An 18893-nucleotide genomic window follows, 5' to 3' on the forward strand; every position below is an offset into this window, starting at 1 on the left:
ATGTGGTTCTTACTATGTAGGTAAAAATACCCATGTCTTAACACTGTGGTGAAAAATTAAGTGCCTTCCTTAGCAGAGTTACAATTTGCCAAGTGCTTTGAAGTCAGTGGAGTAAGAAGGGTATAACTCTGCTTAAGACTGCATTGTAAATGTAAATTAGCATGGCACAGATTTTCCCTAGTAAGATAGTATGTCTTGAAAAGAGTCATAAACTGAAACATGCAAGTCCATTTTTACCCAAGTTTTACATTTATAATTAAATTTATCTTTCATACTTTTAAAAACACATTATTAGAGGGAAATAAAAGGTAAATTTGTTATAGTTTTATAGAATAGTGAGTTCTAGTCTAAATGGTTCGCAGACGTCATGTATGTATGACAAACCTCAAAATATATTGCATCCTGAAGGCCGGTGAACCTTTTGGGGCTGCATTAAATTACTCTCTATGGTGGCTGTCTACTTGCAGCCAATCTTGTGTACTGCATAGATAGGGCAATTTTCTTCACACCTCTGCAGCTGGATAAAAACATGGGTCTAAATTTTCCTGAAACAATGTATGTGAAGTACTTTAAACCAGGGGTACCCAACATGATGCCATGGGCACCACGGCAGCTGGTAAACCTTTTTTGGTGCCCACCAAGTGTTTTTGGGAAGTGGGTGAGGCCAGGTAGGACTTTTGCCCAACAAGGCTTCTGATGGACTATTGGAGATTTGATGGGTTTGCAGATTTTTCTAAATGTTGCTTTGGTAGCAGCTGCCACCACAGCACAAGGATCTACACCATTGTACTGAAGTTAAGCTGTGGCAATCATTTTTTGGCAGGATCCTCCTCCCATGGCAGCTGTTTTGTGGCAGCCACTTTGTTTCTGCACCCATTATGCCATGTCAGCATTCCAAATGTGTCCACAGGCTCAAAAAGGTTGGAGACCCCTGTTTTAAGCACTAGAAATGAGTGACATGCCATGCACTAAATATTATCGTGACATTTGCACTAGCACTGAGGAGTATCAAGGAAAATAGTTTTAGTAAATATGAATTAGCATTGTTCTGTCATATGGAGGACCTTAGTGACACATAATTATGATTATTATTATAATGAGGCATTCCAACTTTCTCAAGGAAATTAAGATTAAGCAGCATATGGAAATACATCTTAATGAGTAGGTAAAATTAAAGTTAACTGTGAAGCTCAATCATGCTGTGGATGGATATGAACTTCATGCCGTAATACAACTCAGTAAACGTGTGAAAGAAAGAGAAAATACACTGGTCATTTTATGATGTAAATTAGCTCCAGCTTTCATGTTATCTGACCTGGTTCTTTCATGCATTAACAATGATTTTGCATATATTAAGGAAAATAATGCATGTATAGGCAAATCATACTGTTCACACACATTAATTGTACAATGAACTAGAATTGTTAAGAATGTTGTTACTTAAATTGATTTAATATCAAAATTGCAAGATTGAATTGTCTAGATCAGGGGTCCTCAAACTACGGCCCGTGGGCCGGATCCGGCCCGTCAGGGTCCTGAACCCGGCCCCTTTAAAAGAGTGCAGCCGCGAGGTAATGCTGGGAGGAAGTGACCACCGGTCACTTCCTCCCAGCTCCCTACACACGGGAGGGAAGAGGGAAGAGAGACAAGCCGCGAGGATGCAGGTCCAGACGTCCCCCTGCTCTGTGCCGCCCCGGGGCTGCTGGGCCGCCACTCCCCGTGGGCAGGATGCAGGCGGGAGCTTGCCAGGTGCTGCGGCGCCAGGTTGGGGCATGCCGGCAGCGGCGGCTGCTGCTGGGCGTGGGCGAGCACGGCGGCAGAGGGCCGGGCGGGCTGGGGTGCGCTGCACAAGAGCTTCAGCTTCCGCCTGCGGCAGGGCCAGGAGCTGCCACGCTTGGGCTCGGGGCTCCTGCGCATGGCCGCACCTGCAGCGAGGGAGCCGCTGCTGCCGCCGCCTGCCTGCACACCTTCCCCAGCAAGAGCGACCTGCTCTGCCCGATGGCCCGGACGCCGGGCCCCAGCGGCAGGGTGGCCTCTAGTGACTGCTGGCCGGCCGGCTCCGGCGCCAGGAGTGCACCTCGCCCAAGGCCTTCGTCCTTGCCGAGCCCCGCGAAGCCCGCCGAGCGCCCCCCCCCGGGGGGGAAACACTTTTCAGGTGAGGAAAGGCCTCGCCCTGTGGAGCTTTCCCCCTCTCGGCCTGTTGGGGGGGGGAAACACTTTTCAGACTCCCGTTTCCAGCCCTCAACGTGCCTAGGGAGCGGTTTTGCGAGGAGGTGGGGTGGGCTGGAGCATTCGGATCTTTGAGGAGAAGAGGGAGAGTTGTGTTCGTGCGCATGCATGTGGACTGTGTTTTGACGATGCTTCCTGGCGTGCCTTCACAACTGCCTTGCAGGGTTGGTTATATGGTTTCTGAAAAGGGAGCTGAAGTTGCAGGGGGAAACCGACTTGCCCAGAATCCTGAGGTGGAATTCCCCCCCTCCCCTTGGTCTGAGTTCACACCCATCTTCAGATGCGAACCTCAGAGGGCAGCCTGTGTGCCCGCTTCCTGCTTGTCCCATGCCATGCCATGCCATGGGACTCATCTGAAGGAACTCCTTTCTGTGCCAGTCCTGCCCCAGGCCCCTTGTGCCAGAAAGAGCGACCTCCCCCCTCCTCCTACTCCAGGATCGGTGCCAGGGCAAAGGGGCCACCATGAGCAGCTTGTTGTTAACTGACTTCTCGCGGTCCTCAGGAACTCCCTGCCTTCTTTCTGGGAAAGCAGGATGGGGGGGGGCAGCTGGTGTCTTGGACTGACCCCTTGGATAACCGCTCTGACCGCCATGCTGGGCCTGGGGTTGCCCTCCTGGGGCAGGGGTAGAGCAAGCCGGAGGGTCGCATTACGCCGCCTTCTCTGGGATGGTCCGTCAGAGTCAGCCTCGTCCACTCAAACTGGCAGCTGCTCTCTGGAGTCTCAGGCCTCAGAGGTCTTTCTTGTCACCTCCTCCCTGCCCTTTTAGCCAAAGATGCTGCCAGAGGTTAGCCCTGAGACCCTCAGCACGCCCAGCCGAAACTCCTCCGCTAAGCCTCTGCGGAGATTTCAGAGATTGGTATCTGAAGAAGGGAGCTGTGACTCACGAAAGCTCATTCCCTGCCAGAAATTCTGTTGGTCTCTCAGGTACTGCTGGATTTTTGCTCTTTTATAGGGCTACAGAGATTTCAGGGTGGCGCCCCTGGTCCCCCTCAGTACTGCCTACTCAGGCTGGCAGTGGCTCTTCAGGGTCTTGGGCAGAGGTCTTCCACATCAAAGATTCAAAACACATTCAAAGATTCCACATTCAAAGATTCAAAACAGATAAAAGGAAGTATTTTTTCGCACAACGCAGAGTTAAATGGTGGAACTCCCTGCCCCAGGATGTGATGATGGCTGCCAGCTTGGAGGGCTTTAAGAGGGGAGTGGACATATTCATGGAGGAGAGGGGTATTCATGGCTATTAGTTAGAATGGACTTGTATCACTTGCTATGACTAGCAGTGACAAATATGGAACCGGATATTGACCATCTCATTATCCAAAAGCAGGCCCATACTTCCCATTGAAATATTATAAGTTTATGTTCATTAAAATGATTCTTCATTTTAAATATTACATTGTTTCTCTTATTTTTTGTGCACTACAAATAAAATATGTGCAGTGTGAATAGGAATTTGTTCATATTTTTTTCAAACTATAGTCCGGCCCCCAACAGTGTTTGAGGGACAGTGAACTGGCCCCCTACTTAAAAAGTTTGAGGACCCCTGGTCTAGATCAAACAAAAGGATTTATGTTGTGAACGACGTCGCTGGTTAAGTGCCAGCATTACTGAACAGAACAAGGTAGGAAATCTAGGAAATGGAAATCATGCTCAAACAAATTATCCCTGAATAGCTGCTGAATTGTCCTCTTCCTGCCTAGGCTCCTAGCTTCCTTGTGCTACATATATGCTTGTATACCAGTTCTCTAATAAATTCCACCTGCTTCTGGAAGAGATATAATTAAAGCAAATAGGGCATCATTCAAACAAAGAATGGGATTCTTTCACTAGCTTTATATCTTGGAAAGCTGGTCAAGGTAAATGAATCCCAAGAAGATTCTAATACATACCACCTTCCTTTTAAAAAACACCACTGGCATTTATTCTAATACATATCTCCTACTTTAATTGGTTATATAATTATCTTCAGATTCTTTAAAACCCCAAGCAACTGCTGCTTAGATGAATGGAAAATTGTTTCCAGTTTAATAAATCTTGTGTTAATTTCCCTCCTGTTGTTCCATTTGCCAGTAGTTGCAGACCGGCCTCCTCCTGTCATTCGGCAGGGTCCTGTGAATCAAACTGTAGCTGTGGATGGTACTTTAGTGCTCAGCTGTGTGGCTGCAGGCACTTTAATGCCCACCATTCTCTGGAGAAAAGATGGCACCCTTCTCTCCCCACAAGACTCCCGGATCAAGCAGCTAGAGACTGGCGCGCTACAGATTCGATATGCCAAGGTACGTTGGAACAGAAATCCCACATTTTTTTTAAATGTTGCTTATTTTACATTTTTGCCTTAGGCCCTAAATGGTACAATCTCTAATTTCAGAATTAATAGCATGTTAAATAACATTTAATATAATATTTATTTGATGCTTCGTGCCTTCAGATAGCTTATTCTACATCCAAAAAGCACACTGGAGTATAACAGCACCACTGGCAAATTATTTCATAAGAAACCTCCAAGAAGAATTGATATAGAAAACTGTTTTTATACAAGATTTTTGGAGTATATGCTTTCATCAGACGAAGGGAGTTCTTGCTCTGGGAGAGGAGGGCATCTTTAGAGTGGGTGTTTCCTTTTCCTATTGCTTCGGGAGGCAGGAACCAAACTTCGATTTCCTGTCTCCTGAGGGAAACGCCCCCTCTTCCTCAGTCTTGTTCCTGCCTCACAACTTCCAAGAAGAATTGATATAGGAAACTGTTTTCATACAAGATTTTTGGGGTATATGCTTTCATCAGACAAAGGGAGTTTTGACTCTCAAAGCTTATAAAATCTTGTTGGGCTCTAAGACACTACTTGTTCTCAAATCTACCTCTTCTACTACTGCAGACCACCATGGCTACACTCTGAAATGGTTTTTATACAGAAAATGAAGGGCTAAAATGAACTTCTGTGGCTTTGCATTATGGGAATGAGTACTTTCCTAAGCAGGGTTATCTGCCTTCTAAGTCCACTGAAGTCAGAAGGCATAGAAATGGCATTGTAGTGCCTGCAAATGGTCACAGGTTTCAGCCACACAGATTTTGTAAACCTATATCAGGATTCCCTTGTGGCTAATAGAAGGTATAAACAGCAAACGAAGCTGCAATTCCATTGTTTTTACATTGAACATTTTAACTATCATCATTACCATCATCACAGTCTCCATTGCATCAGTAAATAAGTCATAGCAGTTTTAAACTATATTATTAAGAATGTGAAAATTTTCATCTCCAGTTCTGTGTCTATAATTTATATTTCTCTACCACTAGTTCTTTTGTATTCTCATTTTTGTGCTTCTTGCATTCTCTGTCATGCCATATAAAAATGTAATATTGACATATTTCTCAAAGATTACTTAGATTAAGACAATTATTCATATAGGTGGTTTCATAGGGATTTTGGAAAACAATCTTGGTCAATGCAGTAGTCTTCTGTGACAAGTTATAGCGAAGCAGTTAAGACAATTATTCATATAGGTGGTTTCATAGGGATTTTGGAAAACAATCTTGGTCAATGCAGTAGTCTTCTGTGACAAGTTATAGCGAAGCAGTTTACGTTTTTGTAAGCAGAACACCTGTTCTTACTTGCTGGGTGTTCTTGCCTTAGGATAACTTGATTCATAAAATTAAACTAAATGTAAAGAGACCTTTCCATACAATTCATTGTTTGAAACCATCTGGTTACCTTCCCATGCATATTCTTCATGCCAGCACAGAATTTGTGGTGTTGACAGTTGTCTCTGATTTTTAGCTTGACGTATTGTGAGTGGATTAATCTTTCATTGCTTTGTGAATGCACTACCGGTAACTTTTGGTAGGTTGTGTTTCTGTGTGGGTAATTATATTGTATGCAGCCTTTTTACATGAATCATATTGTCACAATCAACTGTGAACATCAACATTTAAAGAATTCAGATGACCTTGGAAATAACTTGGAAGAATTCCCTAATTTCTTACTGTACTTTTTAAACCACCTTAACATATTAGTGAAACATCTGAAGAAGGAGCTTTTTCTGCATAGGATCCTGAGATCCTGCCATATAGAATAGACAATGCTGAGCTAGATAGACCAATAATCTTTAGCTTTAGTATATGGCAGCTTCATGTGTACATGCATCTTTTCTCCAAAGAAAGACCATTAGCCTTTCAAAATCAGTACTGTCTACTGTCACTGGCAGCAGATCTATAGGGTCTCGTGTGGCAGTCTTTCACATCAGTTGCTTCCCAGCCCTTTTCGCTAGAGATGTGAGAAACTGAATATGGGATCTGCTGCATCCAAAGAAGATGCTCATACACTGAGCTATGGCCCATTACCCAGAGATGCAACATGGCTAAAGTTTTGACTGATGAGCAAGAAATTTGACATATAATTCCAAACCTGTGAGGTGAAGGAAAAATTTTTTCTCCAATCATAATTAATCTTCCCACCAGGGCTCTTTTAACTTCAAAGTCATGAAAGCTCTTAAAAGCTTATGGCATCCTAGACGGGAAAGAAAGTAGATAGTATAAGCTACTTGGGGCTTGAGCAGCTTATCCCCCCCCCCTATGTTTTTCTTACCCATGTTTAACTATCATTCAACAATCCATGTCATCTGGAGAACAATGAACATGCCCAGTGTTTTGGAGATCATTCTGCAGAGATTTCTTATTTATGTTACAAATACCTCATCATTAATACGGGTAAACCTCTGTTTTGTCTGTACATGGACACAATTAACTCCTTGCACTGATAAACATAGAACAGTTACATTTTCTATTACAAATGGTAATGACAGAAGGGAGATCTAAAATTAGCTTGCTTAAGAGTAGTCCCACCTTGAGCTTTCTTAAATCAAGATACTGTTTTTAAAAACACAAATGGCTTGCTTGATGTCTTATGGTCTTGGTCTAAGTACTGCTGATAAAAAGTGTGTATAAATGGAGGATATTTGCCAGTAATCCAACTAAGGTAACCACAAACCTGACCTTTGACAATCTGAGAATTCCCAATAAGTAACCCTACTTTAAGAAAGCTATCTGTATAAGTAAGTTATCTGTATTAGAAAGTTATGTGGATCGGTTGAACCATAGATGTATTTGGGTCACATTTAAGGTAAGAGGATTGTTGAACAAGCAAGAGTTCCTGTTCTGGAAAGTAGATTTATAGGATTGTGTTATGGTGAATATTTGAATAAAGGTGATATATATGTATCAATTCACAAAAATTATTAATATCAATTAACAAAAAAATAAAATCCTGTACTTGCATCTCAGACTTAAAGTCTAAGTTTCCTAATTATCAGTTAGAGAGGGACTGCTCTTTTTTAATCAGGGTCCTAGTTGTGAAGCTGTGTTGAGATAATCCATGTTCAATAAGGTCACACATTTCTAATGAATGTCTTCTTATTTCATATATTTATTTTTTTCTGTTCTTCACTTCAGCTGGGTGACACTGGTCGATATACATGCATTGCCTCAACCCCAAGTGGTGAAGCATCGTGGAGTGCATACATTGAAGTTCAAGGTAGTTTTATTAGGATACCTGTATATATGGTAGAAATCCTTTAAAATCAGCCATTACATTCCCACTACTATCTGATTATGAAATAAATGATGTGAATGTGACAATCTTTTCTTCCGTTAATTAATTAATTAGCAGGTATGTCTATATAGCACATAGGCTATTAGGACAAGATTCTATATGCAAAATTCTAAATGCCCTTGTACAAATCTATGGTGACACCACACTTGGAATACTGTGTACAGTTCTGGTCACCAGACCTAAAAAAGGATATTACAGACCTTGAGAAGGTGCAGAAAAGAGCCACCAAAATGATTAGGGGACTAGAGCAACTGCCCTATGAGGAGCGGTTAAAATGCTTAGGGCTGTTTAGCTTGGAAAGAAGGCTGCTAAGGGGAGACATGATAGAGGTCTATAAAATTATGCATGGTTTGGAGAGAGTGGACAGGAAGAAGCTTTCCTCCCTCTCTCATAATACTAGAACACGGGGTCATTTGCTGAAGCTGGAGGGTGAGAGATTCAAAACAGATAAAAGCAAGTATTTTTTCACACAACACATAGTTAAATTGTGGAACTCCCTGCCCCAAAATGTGGTGATGGCTGCCAACTTGGAAGGCTTTAAGAGGGGAGTGGACATGTTCATGGAGGAGAGGGGTATTCATGGCTACTAGTTAAAATGGATACTAGTCATGATGCATACCTATTCTCTCCAGCATCAGAGGAGCATGCCAAATATATTAGGTGCTGTGGAACACAGGCATGATGGTGCTGCTGCAGTTGTCTTGTTTGTGGGCTTCCTAGAAGCACCTGGTTGGCCACAGTGTGAACAGACTGCTGGACTTGATGTGCCTTAGTCTGATCCAGCATGGCTTTTCTTATGTTCTTAAGTACAAAATTTAGAATAAAATAAAACCAAGACTTCCAAACTAAACAGTTTACAACAAAGATTATAACAAAAAATATAATAAAAGAAATCAACAAAATTAATGGCAAAACCAGACATTTACAAAGTTGAGTATGTATATTTATATGCAATTTTATCACTGTCTGCTAGAATTTGGAGTGCCTGTGCAGCCACCAAGACCTACTGACCCTAACTTGATTCCAAGTGCACCATCAAAACCGGAGGTTACCGATGCCAGCAGAAATACAGTAACATTGTCATGGCAGCCTAACTTGAATTCAGGTGCAACTCCAACATCTTATATAATAGAGGCCTTCAGGTACTGCATTTTTTTCATATGATCTGATTGTGCTTATGTTTGTCAATGCTCTTTAAATCATAGACATGTACTAACCTGGTATTTATGTTTTATCCTTAGCCACGCAGCTGGCAGTAGCTGGCAAACTGTAGCGGAAAACGTAAAAACCGAAACATTTGCTGTTAAAGGGCTGAAACCAAATGCAATTTATCTTTTCCTTGTACGGGCAGCAAATGCATATGGAATTAGTGATCCCAGTCAGATATCTGACCCAGTGAAAACTCAAGGTAAAACATGTATTTGAGTTAGGGGAAATCATGTTCAGCCTTGGTGTGTTATTTTGATATGAGACTTTTTAATATTTTTCAATATAGTTATCAACTCCTTAAAATAAATATATTTCTGTACATAACTGAGTCTTTTTCCACCCAGCCAGTGACAGTGTGGGATGAGGCAATGGGCAAGTCTATGCCTATTAGTATCAACATTGGCCAGTCCAGTCCAAGTGGGCTTGGGCAACTGGGTACGGGCGAGCATCTTAGAAACTGAAGAGGGAGGAGACATATGAGTGAGGTTTTGCAGGGATCATAGATGGGGTAGAGGAATCCCTGAAGGTTAGCTACTGGGCAGCAGCAGTAGTGGTAGGTGACACTGGCGGAAGATCTTTCGTAGACAGGACATTTTGGAGGACTTTCATTCATAGGGTCGCCATGAGTCGGAAGCAACTTGACGGCACTTAACACACACACATAGATGGGACTGAATAAAAAAATACAGTTATAGAGATTAGAAAAGCAGATACTGGGTAGATTTCTTGTACCAGATAATGACAAAACACACAAATTATTTTATTTATTTTACTTAATGTATATCCTGCTCTCCCCCGACAGGGCAGGGCTCAAATTGAATGAATGTAGAATCTGTGGGTGTAATAAATATCTGCCCCTGATGAGTACCACTGCTGAGGCTTACATATAGGACTTTAATTTATTTGTTTCAAACTGGGATTGGTTTGGGCTGTTACTTTTGATGAAACTCAAGATCAGAAAAATAACCAATAAGCTCTGATAAAATGTGCATTATGCGTTTTCCTTTCCCTAGATTTAAAAGCCACTTACACAGCTCTTTCTCATAAACAATAATAATTTCATTCAGTAATATCTAATAATCAGTGGCTTACAGCTATCATGAGGGTTGGGGTAAGGGCAGTAGTATGTTAGTCCATGTTGTCTATCATGTAATGTGTGTATAATGTGCCGTCAAGTCACAGCCGACCCAGTGTCTATTAGTCGAATTTATAATGCTGAAACAAAACTCATGTTAGTATGCTGGGGTTTTTTACAAACACATCTATATTTTGTGCCTCTCTTCACATATGTGTCGTTCATAATGGAGTCTAGGCGACAGACACCAATTTTTACATAGTGAGAGAGGTTGGTGGGTTTTTTAATTGGCCGTCATTATCCTATTTCATACGTGAATTCTTTAAGATTTATGCTTCTTCTTGTATCTTCCTATCTTGAATATGCTAAAAATGTACAGTTGTATTTTGTAGCAGATGGGAGAATCAAACTCATTTTTAGCTCTTTGTTTAAAGTCTAATTCTATTGTTAAAATTGTTACAGATGTTCCCCCCACAAGTCAGGGTGTAGATCACAAGCAAGTACAGAGAGAACTGGGTGATGTTGTTTTACATCTTCATAATCCCACCATCCTTTCTTCTTCCTCGATTGAAGTTCATTGGACAGTAAGTAAAGCATGTATATGCATATTTAGGTATATGCACATAAATCCCCCGAAAGCAGACCACTATTCAGTAACATATTTATGATGAACTTGGAACATACAATGCTTATGAGAGTCTGGAATGACAATTAACTAATTAATAAACATGCTATCTGTGCACATGTTGATGTACACTTTTTTATATATCCTGATATAATGCTGATACACCCCCCCCCCAATGCAGGCTTTTCATAAATTAAAAAAAATGAAGAATAATTTTAGTAAAGGAACAGAACTTAAATTTTTAAAAATCAAAATGTGTAGATGAGAGGTAATTGTCAGATCCACAAGGACAGATTTGCTTGAATTTTTGTCTTGGTAGATCTTTATGCCAATATAGATAATATAGGCTAGGGATGGAAATCTGGTGAAATTTAGATTTTTTCTGTTTGATCAAGATTTTCTTCCTGATCTTTTAAAAGGGGCTGAGCTTGACCCTTTTGTGTCTTCTTGGACAAAGATAGTAGATGAAAAACTTTACAGATTTCCTATCCAAGTTTTTCCTCAGACCTGCCTTCAGTAATGAATACGATACTCACAGATTTAGAATGAAGAGACCATCTTGGACTATGTGGAGATGCCAAAAGGAAATGTGCACCCTGCTTCTGGGGACAGAGCACCCCATCTTTTCCAGTGCTTCCAGATTATCTAGAATTCTTAACCATTCCAACCTTTCAAAGACTTTTCTTCTTGGCCAGACATAATGCCTTACCCCTCAACGAATTATTTGGCTGATTCTTAGATAATCCAATCGAACAGAGAGTCTGCCCATGTGGAAAGGCAAAGATAGAAACACCCATTTTTAATTTAAATGTGATTGATTTAAATTTAATTTAAATTTCACACTTTCCCGTATGTTCTCATGACTATCATTTAATCTATCTGCTGTCTGGTAAAGATAAGGCTGTTATTGTATCCATAGTTTATTATTTAACGGCCGCTTTGAAGGTACGCCAAAAGTTATAATCAAGTTACGCCTAAATGCTCATTTGCATACAGGCACTCATTTTGCACAGGAACTGGATAATATAGGGCGTGGATCATAAAATTCAATAGCTATAATGTCAGTAACATTTTATATTACCAGGGGCCAATGAAGAGTTCGTTGTTGTGACACTTCGTAAATAGAGGAAATTGCCACCTGCAGTGGGCTTTTTCTTGTTTAACCAACAACTTAAACATAGCCAAGATTTCTTTGACCTCTACAGACCCACTCTTCTATCAGCCAGTTTTGAGGATAATACAGACAAATCTATGGATTCCGGACAATTTCAGGACAACTTTTTTTTTATGCATGTATGACATTTGCAGAGTTATGTAGTCAGCCAGGACCGTTATCAAAAGATAACATTTGATTCTGCAACAAAGGAAAATGAATGTTAAGTAGAAAAAGTAGGATTTGTTTTTAATTAGGTGCTTTCATATATTTTTTTAACTTGCATGCACAAGTGTTTGGAAATCATCCCAGTGAAGTAGCTTCTGCGTACAAAAGTCTCCAAATTTATTGATACCGAGAGCTAAAACAGCAACCATGGGCAAAGCACTTGCTCATTTAAAGATTCCACCTGTACCCCATCACACATAAATGAACAGCTTGTCATATATAGAATTAGTAGTTGCCCTCAGCAGGAATGACTCTGATGTGAATGGACCAGCTCATTATAAATGTGTTGATACTCTCACAGGCTGTGGTGTTGTATTATTAGGTGGGCAAGCACTTCGCCAGTGGCTACTATCATATCTGTTTGACCAAAATTTATATCTCTGTCAGAGAGTAAAAAGTTATTAGATTGGTAACCGAAGGCATGATAAATTGACCAGAGCCACATAAAGTTCTGAAGAGTTCATTTTTAATCTGATTTTATATCCTGCCTTTTCCAGTAAATAATGTTTTCTATTGGCCTCTTATAATAACTTAAGGCATCACCAACCCTGGCATGCAGTGCCCCCAGCTGAGAATTTAAGAGTAGAGGAAGGGATTTGCTTAATCTGGATGTATTTAATTGAGCCAAACACAGTTAGCAGAATGAAGATTCTGCCAGTTGGCTGCCCTTTTCTTAATCCACAGTGTTTGGGGGAACCAAAAAAGAAACAATTTCACAAAGTTGGGAAGCTGTTTCTCCTTTAGATAGGAATGTCTAAGTATTTGTTGTTCGGTATCTCCTGAACATTTGAATGTCATCATCTTCTGTCACATCCAGATGGGTGGCCCTGTACAGGATATTACTGGGTTCAATGTGTTACTGGTATTATTATTACTATTTTTTAGATATTAATAAATTGAGATAATGGATTAAGATTTTTTTTCTTTTCCAAAGCCATTAGATATTTCTAAGTATTATTAATTCATAAAAATATAGACAACAATTTGGTGGGTTTGTATTGCTGTTGACATTATGTTGATGAAGTTAGAGATCTGTTCGTATCATCTGCAAATAAGCAGTTCTTACAGACTGCTTCTAAAACTAATTCTGTTTCAAACTTTCAACTGACACTTCTAAATATAGGTCCCTTTCCTTTAATAGTACTCAGTAAATGTAACTAGTTTAGTAGTAACTATTGTCCAAGTGATTAAATTCTAAATCTACTATGGTAACACAGGAAAAATGCAAAAAACAATTAATTTCATATTGCCTAGGCATCTGTCCAAAGAAGACATGACACAACAGTTTTGGGGTTAACTAGTTTATTTAATTAATTATACTGATCCGTATACATATTAAATATGCTAAATATTTAAATTGTTGGGCTGGGCCTGTGGCTGCCTGTGGCTGCCTTTTTTGGCAGACCCACCCTGACTCCAGAGCCATCATCCTCTGCTGGCTTTGTTTATCATTGCCTGCAGGCCATGTGCTGAGAGGTGCCCAGCCCCCTTGCCTGATGTGCCACATAGCCTCTACCAGTTTCAGAAAGATGTTGCTGAGCACCAGAGGGCTGCTCCTTCCCAGCCGCACCCTGCCGCATAGCTAGTGATGCACTGTTTCGGACACTTCCTCCACCGCATAGATGTTTCAGGGTGTTTGCCACTAATCCCTGCCTCTGGTGATCAGCCCGCCCGATCTCTGCTACACAAGGGGGTTAGCCGAGCTTCACATCCCTTGCCCCACCTGCCAAATAAAATGTCCTGCAGGCACAGACGGAGATCAGTTAAATAGGCATCACATCCTTCAACAGAGAAAGATGCACACCATCATCCTTATACAGGTGCAGCATATCATATTAGATGGAATCATGTGGGAAGCACACTCCACCTCCATCCAAAACCCCAGTGCAAATGGCAGTATTTACTTTCACCCTTGGCCATTCAATACGGGCCGGTTTCCTGGCCCCACTCCAAACTTTGCCAAAAGTCAGACCACACTAATTTGGTGCGAGGTGAAAGCTTCTTTATCCTGGCAATATCCATATGTATCCTCCAGGTCAAGGCCATTCCTTTTTTCTGCACCAGGTTGTTCTTGCCTAGGTGAGAGTTCTTGCCAAGGCCACAAAATGGCCACCACCCAAGCTCTTCAAAATGGTGGGCATTTAGCCCTCAGTTGCATGTGCTGGGCCGCAAAGCAAGCGCCTTCCAGAAACGTTGAAAACTCTTTAAGAAAAAAAACTTTTTTATACTCCTCAAGCAAACTTCATCTATATCCTTAAAAAGACCTCAGAAACTATCCAACACTGCTGAGGTTTTTCCTCTTTCTACAGACAAAACAATAACAGGAGCCCGGCCCCTGGCTGAGGCTATTAACAGTGCTTTGTTAAACTACATTAGGGCTGAACAAAACCAACACAAACAATGTGAGAGCAGGGGAAAATGGAGGCAGGAAAAAACTAATTGACCCAAACGGGTGAAGCACAAGGCTACAGAGCCTGCCTTAATTGCTTGAGGTGGGGGATTGGAATTAAGGCAATAAACCTTCAGAAAATGTGGGAGAGGGGTGTGAGGGGGGGGGGAAGGACGAGCAACTAAAGTGAATAAAAACCTCCCCAAATTCCCAGCAAAATTAAACAGGCACTCAACCACACGCTCCCAGTCACCCTATCACAGTCTCTCCTTTGCTTTAGATCAGTGGTTCCCAACCTTTTTTTGACCAGGGACCACTAGGACTTTTTTGTTCGGTGCAGGGACCCCAAGGTTCAAAATAAAAATTCCGAGAATTTGAAAATAAACTTTAATCATAATTGTTAGTTAAACATTAAACTTAGAATAATATTTGAATATATATTTTTATAATAGAAAACTTTTAATTGAAAATATTAATTTATTATGGGTTTATAGCTTTGTTTCACGGACCTTAATTTAGTTCTCGCGGACCCTGGGGGTCCATGGACCCCCGGTTGGGAACCAGTGCTTTAGATACTAATTGCCCAAGCAAAAAAAATGAGAAATTAGCTCTCTTCCGCAGGCTCAGTCCCAGCTCCAACCAGTCTGTGGCAGGAAAAGCCTGCTCAGAGGAGGCGTGGCACCAATATGTACCACTTAGCCTCGCCTCTCAATTGGCTGCCACTCAGACTTGCTGTCCAATGAGGCTTTGTGTCTCCTTTGAACTACATGGGGCCTGGGCAAACGGCTCCCCAGCAATAATACTGGGAATTACACATTTGCTGACATTGACATAACATTTTGATGCTTAAAATATATTTCTCTTTTGTCTCATCTGGTAGGTCGACCAGCAGTCCCAGTATATACAAGGGTACAAAATTCTGTATAGGCCAACAACTGTTTCTCAAGGAGAATCTGACTGGTTGGTTTTTGATGTGAGGACCCCAACGAAAAACAGTGTTGTCATTCCTGAACTGAAAAAAGGTGTAAACTATGAAATTAAGGCTCGGCCTTTTTTTAATGAGTTTCAAGGCGCTGATAGTGAGGTGAAATTTGCCAAAACGCTGGAAGAAGGCAAGTACTCTGTCTATTTCCGTTCCTTTATTTTGAAGTACTTTTTTATTCTGTTTCTTTCTGATATGTTCATTACTTGATTTGCTTTGAAGTGCATGCTTTATTGGATCTCAGTCCCCATAGCTAGAGAGACAGCCAATGCACAGGGCTGATCGTTATGCGCTTTGTTTGTTGACGTGGAAGTAAATATTCAACAGTGTGCAAGTGAAAGACAATGTAAAAAATCCCCTCAAGGACGTGATACAAAAAGTGTTCTTTATGTTTTGTTTTGTTTTTTGCTTTGCACATTCCCACTGGCTTGAGTTCATGATCTGGCGACAAATAACTTTGTCAAATCCAGACATTTAATAATCACGGTAAGCATCAGTGGAATGAAAATAACATGTTTGTGGACTTCCTGTCTATATTAGTTACAAAAATGCAATTAAAAGATGACAAATGAAAGCAACAACATGTTAAATTAGGTCATCCTTTGGATGGATGGATGGATGGATGGATGGATGGATGGATGGATGGATGGATGGATGGATGGATGGATGGATGGATGGGTGGATAGATGGATAGATGGATAGAAAGATAGATAGATAGATAGATAGATAGATAGATAGATAGATAGATAGATAGATAGATAGATAGATAGATAAGAGAGAGAGAGACAGCGTGGTGTAGTGGTTGTTGGACTAGGATCTGGGAAACCCAGGTTCGAATCCCCACTCTGCCATGGAAACTTGCTGGGTGAACTTGGATCAATCACACACTCTCAGCCTCGACCCTGACAAGTATTTGGATGGGAGACCTCCAAGGAATACCAGGGGTGTGATACGGAGGCCGGCAATGGCAAACCACCTCTCAGCATCTCTTCTTGCCTTGAAAACCCAACAGGGTAGCCACGGCAATATATATTTTGCACTGGAGTGGTGTCGCCAAAGGTGCAGAACATTCCTTCTCCAGCGTAGAAGGAGTGCTAGGTTACAAGCACAACGAAGAGCATTGCTGGCTGACAGAGATGAGAATAATGAGCTCCCTCCAGTAGAGAGTGCTGAGTCAGAGGAACTAGCAACAGCTGGTTCCTCTTAGGCTTATTTAAGCAGATGCTTGCATCAAGCTGATGTGGGAACAACTTGTTACTACCATCCTGTGTTCTCTTGGTCCTCTGATCATTCTTGACACTCTCGTGGCCTTGACCTTGCTATGGACTTTGACTTGGCATTTGGACTTCGCTTTTGATACTGACACTTTGGATCCAGACCTAGAGAAGCCCGGTATTGACCCTCGGACTGCTATCTGACTACACCACCTGCTTCTGGCCCTCAGGTCTGCTAGCATTCAGCTCAGTAAAGCTTCATAGAGGGAAAGGAAGATGTAGATTCATGAGGGTCTTTTGAACTAAACCTGGAAAGAAGCTGGCAACTAATGTAACTGAGGTGTATATTGTAATATGACCAATCTGATTTATCCCACTCAACAAACAGGCCACTGCATTTTGTAACACCTGCAGTTCCAAGTTTTCTCTGAAGGCAGCTCCAGAGTTCATTGCAATAATAATGTTTCAAGGATTAGCATTAAAGGCAAACAAAGCAAATACATAGTGACAGCACAGAGTGAAATAAGTCCCAGAAGTTGTCCTGTGTTGGACGATATAGATTAGTGTACCGTTTCCTTACAGGGAGTCAGCTAATACTTGTGTAGGTGAGGTTCTTAAATGAAGGATAACTCCAAGGAGTAGTAGGAACTGCCTCCAAATATTCCTCACTATCTCAGCTTCCAGGCACCATATATTATGGTCCTTTATTATGGAATAAAAATTTAGAAAGTCTACATCCAGACAAGTGGGGCATTGAGCTGGGGTCTTAGTTCAGAGCTTATGCAGGGATGGGCTTCCTTCATGATGCTATGGGGAAGCTCTCCTTAAGGGTATCTAAAGGTAAGGTGCACAGCAGATACCCACCAGGCTGGAGGATAGAACACATGCCCTGGATGCAGGTAACAGGCCTTCACTGCTTTGTACCTTAAACCAGATTTTTCTTCCCTTAGTTTTCTCCCACCACCATGTGTCATTTACTACCCATGCTATGCCAGGAGCAAAGTGTCCATATGCAATAAAGTTGTGGGCTAGATTCCCATATATGTGCATATATGTCATAATTCCTATCCCCAGCCCACATCACCTGGGCTGATCCACAGTATTGAGCATAAATAATATTATTTAAGTACATTTTATAAAATACCGATTGGATCATGTACATCCCTTCTATAAACAAAAAGCCTTTTTTTCCAAACAAAATGTTCTAGATTTAATATGGGTCAATCGTAATTTTATTAGGTAAAAGGTAAAGGTTGTCCCCGGTGCATGCATCGTGTAAATACTGACACATGGTGTGACATCAGATCACAACGTTTACTAGGCAGGCTATGTTTACAGGGTGGTATGCCATTGCTTTCCCCAGTCATCTACACTTTGCCCCCAGCAAGCTGGGTACTCATTTTACCGACCTCAGAAGGATGGAAAGCTGAGTCAACCTTGAGCCAGCTATCTGAAACCAATTTCCATCAGGATCCAACTGAGGTTGTGACCAGAGCTTTGACTAAAGTACTGAAGCTTACCACTCTGAGCCACAGGGCTCCTAATAAGTTAAAATATTGGGAATAGTCACTGCCACAGAAAAATAATCAAGGCTGCCATGTTGATGAAACCTTTCAAAGCTAAAAGCTTCTCTGATATCACAATTCTGTGGTGAGCTGGGAATCTGGTTACAGTGGGCTTGCACTAAAGTGACATGCCCAAGCTGGCTGGGGTTGGGGATCCAGCTCCTATGACAAAATGGTTGTGTTTCTTAACAGCTATCAAAAGTTAACTAAAACTTAACTCTTTGGAAATGGCTGTGTCCAAGCAGATCAGGGCTGACAGGACATGACCATCCACATTCCCATCTCGGGCAGATGTGTATCTGTGTATGAAGAAATAGCAGTTTAGATTCTGCAAGAGACAGAAGCAGACAGACACTGCTGTGAGTTAGCTGATGCATCTTGGGGTGCGAGATCACTCTGGGAATTTATGGATAGCAGATCTGCTGCCTCTAGGAATACCTCTTTGCCTCCTCCGCACTCTGCCTTAAGTGTAGTGTGTTTGTGTTGGTTCCAGAGGGAACCACCCCATGAAATGCTGCCCCTGGAACTTCTCACAACTCAAAAGAAGTGGTGAGTGCATAACAATACACAAACTCTTTGTGTAGAAGCAAGGAGTTCAGTAGCATTTGCGTGCTGCGG

The 18893-nt window shown here is 41.6% G+C and overlaps 1 protein-coding gene across 1 annotated transcript in view; it reads left to right on the forward strand.

The window, feature by feature from the left end:
• Positions 1-18893, forward strand: part of ROBO1 (roundabout guidance receptor 1) — a 711324-nt gene that overhangs the window by 628501 nt on the left and 63930 nt on the right. Inside the window, exons 11-16 of the mRNA XM_056858074.1 lie at positions 4301-4506; positions 7676-7757; positions 8809-8977; positions 9077-9243; positions 10582-10703; positions 15395-15626. Of these exons, the coding sequence (XP_056714052.1) occupies positions 4301-4506; positions 7676-7757; positions 8809-8977; positions 9077-9243; positions 10582-10703; positions 15395-15626 (978 nt within the window). The remainder of the gene's footprint in view (positions 1-4300; positions 4507-7675; positions 7758-8808; positions 8978-9076; positions 9244-10581; positions 10704-15394; positions 15627-18893) is intronic.

This window comes from Euleptes europaea, chromosome 12, assembly GCF_029931775.1.
Source record: "Euleptes europaea isolate rEulEur1 chromosome 12, rEulEur1.hap1, whole genome shotgun sequence".
NCBI classification, from domain to species: Eukaryota; Metazoa; Chordata; class Lepidosauria; order Squamata; family Sphaerodactylidae; genus Euleptes; species Euleptes europaea.